General features: G+C 49.5%; 1 protein-coding gene across 1 annotated transcript; it reads right to left on the bottom strand.

Annotated features, from left to right (window-relative positions):
* Positions 1-1,599: 1,599 nt before the first annotated feature.
* Positions 1,600-9,737, bottom strand: LOC125907217 (uncharacterized). The gene is made up of 3 exons (XM_049608267.1): positions 9,575-9,737; positions 5,440-5,653; positions 1,600-1,613 (listed from the first exon to the last, which is right to left on the bottom strand). The coding sequence occupies exons 1-3, from the start codon at positions 9,692-9,694 to the stop codon at positions 1,600-1,602; spliced, it is 348 nt and encodes a 115-aa protein (XP_049464224.1). The 5' UTR covers positions 9,695-9,737.
* Between the last annotated feature and the right edge of the window lie 379 nt (positions 9,738-10,116).

The following is a 10,116-nucleotide window of genomic DNA, read 5'->3' as shown; positions in this document are numbered from 1 at the left end:
TATAAACAAACGTATATATTGGGTAGTCTGCGCCTTTATGTTCTGACGTCCACCCGGCGTTTACTGAGTCGAACCAAATACAGGCGACCCCCGAGTTACGACCCCCTCGAGTTACGACGATTCGCAGATACGACGATTTCGATTTTGACAGTTGAAAGATGTCATCGAGACGAAATTGATATATTTTTTGAATTTCTGTGCAGATAACCGTTACAAACATATTTCCTCAGATTCCACAACACCCCGATCTTGAATATCTATGTCGTGTAAACGGCTTTTGGAGGGAAATTAATACATTATCGTACATTATTTTTAATAAAATATACGATTTCATAGATTCCGACTCTTCAATTTCGGTTATAAACTTTATATTCACAGATATTCGACATACGACTATTTCAACTTACTCCTTGCTTTAGGACATTTTTTCGGTCCCAAATACAGTCGTATCTCGGGGGACACCTGTAGTTGTATTCGATCAACATGTATGCGTATCAGGTAGCTGAAGTTGTACTGCTTACCGGCCATATGCCGCTGTGATACCGAGCGAGACGCATAGACAACGCATCTAGAGGACATGTATAGCCGTGAGGAATCTTTTCTATGGCTGGTATTATTGAATCCGTTCGTAGCGGCGGCGTACGTCCCGACAATCATTTTCCTAACGTACTAGATGGTTGCTACAGTTATTCACCGCGGCGTTGTAGGAGCGGGCTCAAGAAATGTGTTGCCATCCCTAGAATTTCATGTGAGCGCCGTACGTTCCCGCTACGAACGGATTCAATAATACCAGCCTATGTCTCTTTTGCCTTGTCCTTGCATTTTGATCCTGATGAGTGAAGCAAGCATACCTTGCGGGTACGTTCGGGGTATAAAGGTATACCCCTGCCCCTCTCATGTTAATGGTGTAGATACAATCATATGCAATCGGCTTTGCATTCGGGCTTGGACAGGCCCGTGGGCGTCGTCTGTACTTGGGTATTGAGAACAATTTTCTCAAGGAACCTCATGCGTTTTTTTTATTTTCTATACCTCAATAACAATTCAACCAGAATCGGGTTGGATAATAAAACACAATAAATAAATTATACTATTCGCTACATAATAAATTGCTTTTAATTGATTACTGCCAGGCCAAACCTGGATACCAGTGAGGAACTTGGTTTCGTTCATTCTTTTTTTGTGGACGTTTTACATAAAGTTTAAATTGTTTAAAACTTTTTGATGTTGGCTTAAAAAATGAAAATGGAAAAACAATTTGTGGTTTTGCAGGCCTTACAGAATCATACGCAGGTGTTTTTTCTGTGATTTGTGTCCCTTGATTTGATACCTCATATTGCAATGAGTTTAAGAATAAATTGTTGCCGTAGGGTTTTTTTTGAGACTCCACCGGTGGTGAGAAAGATTGGAATGCGTTTTGTGAATTAGATACAATTTGTAACATTGATTTAGGAGTAGTAGTAGTTGTTCCAGCAGGAGTGGTTGTTTTAACAGTAACAGTTAAGCCCGGAGTAGTTGGACGGTTCGAAGTTGATCTTTGAGTAGTAGTTGAAGCAGTAGTTGTACTTGATGATGCAGACATTGTGCTTGTCGTTATTGTTACAGTAGATGATCTAGTGGTAGTTGAAATGGACGATGAAACAGTGGTAGATTCAGTAGAAGGCGTTGTGTCTGTAGGTGCTACGCTGGAGGACATTGTGGTGGTAGTTGTGGTAGCTTCGCTAGACGATGAAGCAGTGGTAGACTCAGTAGAAGGCGTTGTGTCTGTAGGTGCTACGCTGGAGGACATTGTGGTGGTAGTTGTGGTAGCTTCGCTAGACGATGAAGCAGTGGTAGACTCAGTAGAAGGCGTTGTGTCTGTAGATGCTACGCTGGAGGATATTGTGGTGGTAGTTGTGGTAGCTTCGCTAGACGATGAAGCAGTGGTAGACTCAGTAGAAGGCGTTGTGTCTGTAGGTGCTACGCTGGAGGACATTGTGGTGGTAGTTGTGGTAGCTTCGCTAGACGATGAAGCAGTGGTAGACTCAGTAGAAGGCGTTGTGTCTGTAGGTGCTACGCTGGAGGACATTGTGGTGGTAGTTGTGGTAGCTTCGCTAGACGATGAAACAGTGGTAGACTCAGTAGAAGGCGTTGTGTCTGTAGGTGCTACGCTGGAGGACATTGTGGTGGTAGTTGTGGTAGCTTCGCTAGACGATGAAGCAGTGGTAGACTCAGTAGAAGGCGTTGTGTCTGTAGGTGCTACGCTGGAGGACATTGTGGTGGTAGTTGTGGTAGCTTCGCTAGACGATGAAGCAGTGGTAGACTCAGTAGAAGGCGTTGTGTCTGTAGGTGCTACGCTGGAGGACATTGTGGTGGTAGTTGTGGTAGCTTCGCTAGACGATGAAGCAGTGGTAGACTCAGTAGAAGGCGTTGTGTCTGTAGGTGCTACGCTGGAGGACATTGTGGTGGTAGTTGTGGTAGCTTCGCTAGACGATGAAGCAGTGGTAGACTCAGTAGAAGGCGTTGTGTCTGTAGGTGCTACGCTGGAGGACATTGTGGTGGTAGTTGTGGTAGCTTCGCTAGACGATGAAACAGTGGTAGACTCAGTAGAAGGCGTTGTGTCTGTAGGCGCTACGCTGGAGGACATTGTGGTGGTAGTTGTGGTAGCTTCGCTAGACGATGAAGCAGTGGTAGACTCAGTAGAAGGCGTTGTGTCTGTAGGTGCTACGCTGGAGGACATTGTGGTGGTAGTTGTGGTAGCTTCGCTAGACGATGAAACAGTGGTAGACTCAGTAGAAGGCGTTGTGTCTGTAGGCGCTACGCTGGAGGACATTGTGGTGGTAGTTGTGGTAGCTTCGCTAGACGATGAAGCAGTGGTAGACTCAGTAGAAGGCGTTGTGTCTGTAGGTGCTACGCTGGAGGACATTGTGGTGGTAGTTGTGGTAGCTTCGCTAGACGATGAAGCAGTGGTAGACTCAGTAGAAGGCGTTGTGTCTGTAGGTGCTACGCTGGAGGACATTGTGGTGGTAGTTGTGGTAGCTTCGCTAGACGATGAAGCAGTGGTAGACTCAGTAGAAGGCGTTGTGTCTGTAGGTGCTACGCTGGAGGACATTGTGGTGGTAGTTGTGGTAGCTTCGCTAGACGATGAAGCAGTGGTAGACTCAGTAGAAGGCGTTGTGTCTGTAGGTGCTACGCTGGAGGACATTGTGGTGGTAGTTGTGGTAGCTTCGCTAGACGATGAAGCAGTGGTAGACTCAGTAGAAGGCGTTGTGTCTGTAGGTGCTACGCTGGAGGACATTGTGGTGGTAGTTGTGGTAGCTTCGCTAGACGATGAAGCAGTGGTAGACTCAGTAGAAGGCGTTGTGTCTGTAGGTGCTACGCTGGAGGACATTGTGGTGGTAGTTGTGGTAGCTTCGCTAGACGATGAAGCAGTGGTAGACTCAGTAGAAGGCGTTGTGTCTGTAGGTGCTACGCTGGAGGACATTGTGGTGGTAGTTGTGGTAGCTTCGCTAGACGATGAAGCAGTGGTAGACTCAGTAGAAGGCGTTGTGTCTGTAGGTGCTACGCTGGAGGACATTGTGGTGGTAGTTGTGGTAGCTTCGCTAGACGATGAAGCAGTGGTAGACTCAGTAGAAGGCGTTGTGTCTGTAGGTGCTACGCTGGAGGACATTGTGGTGGTAGTTGTGGTAGCTTCGCTAGACGATGAAGCAGTGGTAGACTCAGTAGAAGGCGTTGTGTCTGTAGGTGCTACGCTGGAGGACATTGTGGTGGTAGTTGTGGTAGCTTCGCTAGACGATGAAGCAGTGGTAGACTCAGTAGAAGGCGTTGTGTCTGTAGGTGCTACGCTGGAGGACATTGTGGTGGTAGTTGTGGTAGCTTCGCTAGACGATGAAGCAGTGGTAGACTCAGTAGAAGGCGTTGTGTCTGTAGGTGCTACGCTGGAGGACATTGTGGTGGTAGTTGTGGTAGCTTCGCTAGACGATGAAGCAGTGGTAGACTCAGTAGAAGGCGTTGTGTCTGTAGGTGCTACGCTGGAGGACATTGTGGTGGTAGTTGTGGTAGCTTCGCTAGACGATGAAGCAGTGGTAGACTCAGTAGAAGGCGTTGTGTCTGTAGGTGCTACGCTGGAGGACATTGTGGTGGTAGTTGTGGTAGCTTCGCTAGACGATGAAGCAGTGGTAGACTCAGTAGAAGGCGTTGTGTCTGTAGGTGCTACGCTGGAGGACATTGTGGTGGTAGTTGTGGTAGCTTCGCTAGACGATGAAGCAGTGGTAGACTCAGTAGAAGGCGTTGTGTCTGTAGGTGCTACGCTGGAGGACATTGTGGTGGTAGTTGTGGTAGCTTCGCTAGACGATGAAGCAGTGGTAGACTCAGTAGAAGGCGTTGTGTCTGTAGGTGCTACGCTGGAGGACATTGTGGTGGTAGTTGTGGTAGCTTCGCTAGACGATGAAGCAGTGGTAGACTCAGTAGAAGGCGTTGTGTCTGTAGGTGCTACGCTGGAGGACATTGTGGTGGTAGTTGTGGTAGCTTCGCTAGACGATGAAGCAGTGGTAGACTCAGTAGAAGGCGTTGTGTCTGTAGGTGCTACGCTGGAGGACATTGTGGTGGTAGTTGTGGTAGCTTCGCTAGACGATGAAGCAGTGGTAGACTCAGTAGAAGGCGTTGTGTCTGTAGGTGCTACGCTGGAGGACATTGTGGTGGTAGTTGTGGTAGCTTCGCTAGACGATGAAGCAGTGGTAGACTCAGTAGAAGGCGTTGTGTCTGTAGGTGCTACGCTGGAGGACATTGTGGTGGTAGTTGTGGTAGCTTCGCTAGACGATGAAGCAGTGGTAGACTCAGTAGAAGGCGTTGTGTCTGTAGGTGCTACGCTGGAGGACATTGTGGTGGTAGTTGTGGTAGCTTCGCTAGACGATGAAGCAGTGGTAGACTCAGTAGAAGGCGTTGTGTCTGTAGGTGCTACGCTGGAGGACATTGTGGTGGTAGTTGTGGTAGCTTCGCTAGACGATGAAGCAGTGGTAGACTCCGTAGAAGGCGTTGTGTCTGTAGGTGCTACGCTGGAGGACATTGTGGTGGTAGTTGTGGTAGCTTCGCTAGACGATGAAGCAGTGGTAGACTCAGTAGAAGGCGTTGTGTCTGTAGGTGCTACGCTGGAGGACATTGTGGTGGTAGTTGTGGTAGCTTCGCTAGACGATGAAGCAGTGGTAGACTCAGTAGAAGGCGTTGTGTCTGTAGGTGCTACGCTGGAGGACATTGTGGTGGTAGTTGTGGTAGCTTCGCTAGACGATGAAGCAGTGGTAGACTCAGTAGAAGGCGTTGTGTCTGTAGGTGCTACGCTGGAGGACATTGTGGTGGTAGTTGTGGTAGCTTCGCTAGACGATGAAGCAGTGGTAGACTCAGTAGAAGGCGTTGTGTCTGTAGGTGCTACGCTGGAGGACATTGTGGTGGTAGTTGTGGTAGCTTCACTAGACGATGAAGCAGTGGTAGACTCAGTAGAAGGCGTTGTGTCTTTAGGTGCTACGCTGGAGGACATTGTGGTGGTAGTTGTGGTAGCTTCGCTAGACGATGAAGCAGTGGTAGACTCAGTAGAAGGCGTTGTGTCTGTAGGTGCTACGCTAGATGACATTGTGGTGGTAGTTGTGGTAGCTTCGCTAGACGATGAAGCAGTGGTAGACTCAGTAGAAGGCGTTGTGTCTGTAGGTGCTACGCTGGAGGACATTGTGGTGGTAGTTGTGGTAGCTTCGCTAGACGATGAAGCAGTGGTAGACTCAGTAGAAGGCGTTGTGTCTGTAGGTGCTACGCTGGAGGACATTGTGGTGGTAGTTGTGGTAGCTTCGCTAGACGATGAAGCAGTGGTAGACTCAGTAGAAGGCGTTGTGTCTGTAGGTGCTACGCTGGAGGACATTGTGGTGGTAGTTGTGGTAGCTTCGCTAGACGATGAAGCAGTGGTAGACTCAGTAGAAGACGTTGTGTCTGTAGGTGCTACGCTGGAGGACATTGTGGTGGTAGTTGTGGTAGCTTCGCTAGACGATGAAGCAGTGGTAGACTCAGTAGAAGGCGTTGTGTATGTAGGTGCTACGCTGGAGGACATTGTGGTGGTAGTTGTGGTAGCTTCGCTAGACGATGAAGCAGTGGTAGACTCAGTAGAAGGCGTTGTGTCTGTAGGTGCTACGCTGGAGGACATTGTGGTGGTAGTTGTGGTAGCTTCGCTAGACGATGAAGCAGTGGTAGACTCAGTAGAAGGCGTTGTGTCTGTAGGTGCTACGCTGGAGGACATTGTGGTGGTAGTTGTGGTAGCTTCGCTAGACGTTGAAGCAGTGGTAGACTCAGTAGAAGGCGTTGTGTCTGTAGGTGCTACGCTGGAGGACATTGTGGTGGTAGTTGTGGTAGCTTCGCTAGACGATGAAGCAGTGGTAGACTCAGTAGAAGGCGTTGTGTCTGTAGGTGCTACGCTGGAGGACATTGTGGTGGTAGTTGTGGTAGCTTCGCTAGACGATGAAACAGTGGTAGACTCAGTAGAAGGCGTTGTGTCTGTAGGTGCTACGCTGGAGGACATTGTGGTGGTAGTTGTGGTAGCTTCGCTAGACGATGAAGCAGTGGTAGACTCAGTAGAAGGCGTTGTGTCTGTAGGTGCTACGCTGGAGGACATTGTGGTGGTAGTTGTGGTAGCTTCGCTAGACGATGAAGCAATGGTAGACTCAGTAGAAGGCGTTGTGTCTGTAGGTGCTACGCTGGAGGACATTGTGGTGGTAGTTGTGGTAGCTTCGCTAGACGATGAAGCAATGGTAGACTCAGTAGAAGGCGTTGTGTCTGTAGGTGCTACGCTGGAGGACATTGTGGTGGTAGTTGTGGTAGCTTCGCTAGACGATGAAGCAGTGGTAGACTCAGTAGAAGGCGTTGTGTCTGTAGGTGCTACGCTGGAGGACATTGTGGTGGTAGTTGTGGTAGCTTCGCTAGACGATGAAGCAGTGGTAGACTCAGTAGAAGGCGTTGTGTCTGTAGGTGCTACGCTGGAGGACATTGTGGTGGTAGTTGTGGTAGCTTCGCTAGACGATGAAGCAGTGGTAGACTCAGTAGAAGGCGTTGTGTCTGTAGGTGCTACGCTGGAGGACATTGTGGTGGTAGTTGTGGTAGCTTCGCTAGACGATGAAGCAGTGGTAGACTCAGTAGAAGGCGTTGTGTCTGTAGGTGCTACGCTGGAGGACATTGTGGTGGTAGTTGTGGTAGCTTCGCTAGACGATGAAGCAGTGGTAGACTCAGTAGAAGGCGTTGTGTCTGTAGGTGCTACGCTGGAGGACATTGTGGTGGTAGTTGTGGTAGCTTCGCTAGACGATGAAACAGTGGTAGACTCAGTAGAAGGCGTTGTGTCTGTAGGTGCTACGCTGGAGGACGTTGTGGTGGTAGTTGTGGTAGCTTCGCTAGACGATGAAGCAGTGGTAGACTCAGTAGAAGGCGTTGTGTCTGTAGGTGCTACGCTGGAGGACATTGTGGTGGTAGTTGTGGTAGCTTCGCTAGACGATGAAGCAGTGGTAGACTCAGTAGAAGACGTTGTGTCTGTAGGTGCTACGCTGGAGGACATTGTGGTGGTAGTTGTGGTAGCTTCGCTAGACGATGAAGCAGTGGTAGACTCAGTAGAAGGCGTTGTGTCTGTAGGTGCTACGCTGGAGGACATTGTGGTGGTAGTTGTGGTAGCTTCGCTAGACGATGAAGCAGTGGTAGACTCAGTAGAAGGCGTTGTGTCTGTAGGTGCTACGCTGGAGGACATTGTGGTGGTAGTTGTGGTAGCTTCGCTAGACGATGAAGCAGTGGTAGACTCAGTAGAAGGCGTTGTGTCTGTAGGTGCTACGCTGGAGGACATTGTGGTGGTAGTTGTGGTAGCTTCGCTAGACGATGAAGCAGTGGTAGACTCAGTAGAAGGCGTTGTGTCTGTAGGTGCTACGCTGGAGGACATTGTGGTGGTAGTTGTGGTAGCTTCGCTAGACGATGAAGCAGTGGTAGACTCAGTAGAAGGCGTTGTATCTGTAGGTGCTACGCTGGAGGACATTGTGGTGGTAGTTGTGGTAGATTCGCTAGACGATGAAACAGTGGTAGACTCAGTAGAAGGCGTTGTGTCTGTAGGTGCTACGCTGGAGGACATTGTGGTGGTAGTTGTGGTAGCTTCGCTAGACGATGAAGCAGTGGTAGACTCAGTAGAAGGCGTTGTGTCTGTAGGTGCTACGCTGGAGGACATTGTGGTGGTAGTTGTGGTAGCTTCGCTAGACGATGAAGCAGTGGTAGACTCAGTAGAAGGCGTTGTGTCTGTAGGTGCTACGCTGGAGGACATTGTGGTGGTAGTTGTGGTAGCTTCGCTAGACGATGAAGCAGTGGTAGACTCAGTAGAAGGCGTTGTGTCTGTAGGTGCTACGCTGGAGGACATTGTGGTGGTAGTTGTGGTAGCTTCGCTAGACGATGAAGCAGTGGTAGACTCAGTAGAAGGCGTTGTGTCTGTAGGTGCTACGCTGGAGGACATTGTGGTGGTAGTTGTGGTAGCTTCGCTAGACGATGAAGCAGTGGTAGACTCAGTAGAAGGCGTTGTGTCTGTAGGTGCTACGCTGGAGGACATTGTGGTGGTAGTTGTGGTAGCTTCGCTAGACGATGAAGCAGTGGTAGACTCAGTAGAAGGCGTTGTGTCTGTAGGTGCTACGCTGGAGGACATTGTGGTGGTAGTTGTGCTAGCTTCGCTAGACGATGAAGCAGTGGTAGACTCAGAAGAAGGCGTTGTGTCTGTAGGTGCTACGCTGAAGGACATTGTGGTGGTAGTTGTGGTAGATTCGCTAGACGATGAAACAGTGGTAGACTCAGTAGAAGGCGTTGTGTCTGTAGGTGCTACGCTGGAGGAAATTGTGGTGGTAGTTGTGGTAGCTTCGCTAGACGATGAAGCAGTGGTAGACTCAGTAGAAGGCGTTGTGTCTGTAGGTGCTACGCTGGAGGACATTGTGGTGGTAGTTGTGGTAGCTTCGCTAGACGATGAAGCAGTGGTAGACTCAGTAGAAGGCGTTGTGTCTGTAGGTGCTACGCTGGAGGACATTGTGGTGGTAGTTGTGGTAGCTTCGCTAGACGATGAAACAGTGGTAGACTCAGTAGAAGGCGTTGTATCTGTAGGTGCTACGCTGGAGGACATTGTGGTGGTAGTTGTGGTAGCTTCGCTAGACGATGAAGCAGTGGTAGACTCAGTAGAAGGCGTTGTGTCTGTAGGTGCTACGCTGGAGGACATTGTGGTGGTAGTTGTGGTAGCTTCGCTAGACGATGAAGCAGTGGTAGACTCAGTAGAAGGCGTTGTGTCTGTAGGTGCTACGCTGGAGGACATTGTGGTGGTAGTTGTGGTAGCTTCGCTAGACGATGAAGCAGTGGTAGACTCAGTAGAAGGCGTTGTGTCTGTAGGTGCTACGCTGGAGGACATTGTGGTGGTAGTTGTGGTAGCTTCGCTAGACGATGAAACAGTGGTAGACTCAGTAGAAGGCGTTGTGTCTGTAGGTGCTACGCTGGAGGACGTTGTGGTGGTAGTTGTGGTAGCTTCGCTAGACGATGAAGCAGTGGTAGACTCAGTAGAAGGCGTTGTGTCTGTAGGTGCTACGCTGGAGGACATTGTGGTGGTAGTTGTGGTAGCTTCGCTAGACGATGAAGCAGTGGTAGACTCAGTAGAAGACGTTGTGTCTGTAGGTGCTACGCTGGAGGACATTGTGGTGGTAGTTGTGGTAGCTTCGCTAGACGATGAAGCAGTGGTAGACTCAGTAGAAGGCGTTGTGTCTGTAGGTGCTACGCTGGAGGACATTGTGGTGGTAGTTGTGGTAGCTTCGCTAGACGATGAAGCAGTGGTAGACTCAGTAGAAGGCGTTGTGTCTGTAGGTGCTACGCTGGAGGACATTGTGGTGGTAGTTGTGGTAGCTTCGCTAGACGATGAAGCAGTGGTAGACTCAGTAGAAGGCGTTGTGTCTGTAGGTGCTACGCTGGAGGACATTGTGGTGGTAGTTGTGGTAGCTTCGCTAGACGATGAAGCAGTGGTAGACTCAGTAGAAGGCGTTGTGTCTGTAGGTGCTACGCTGGAGGACATTGTGGTGGTAGTTGTGGTAGCTTCGCTAGACGATGAAGCAGTGGTAGACT

The sequence above is a fragment of the Anopheles coluzzii genome, chromosome 3 (genome assembly GCF_943734685.1).
Source record: "Anopheles coluzzii chromosome 3, AcolN3, whole genome shotgun sequence".
NCBI lineage: Eukaryota > Metazoa > Arthropoda > Insecta > Diptera > Culicidae > Anopheles > Anopheles coluzzii.
The sequence above is the reverse complement of the archived record's forward strand: the minus strand, read 5'-3'. Positions and strand labels throughout refer to the sequence as shown.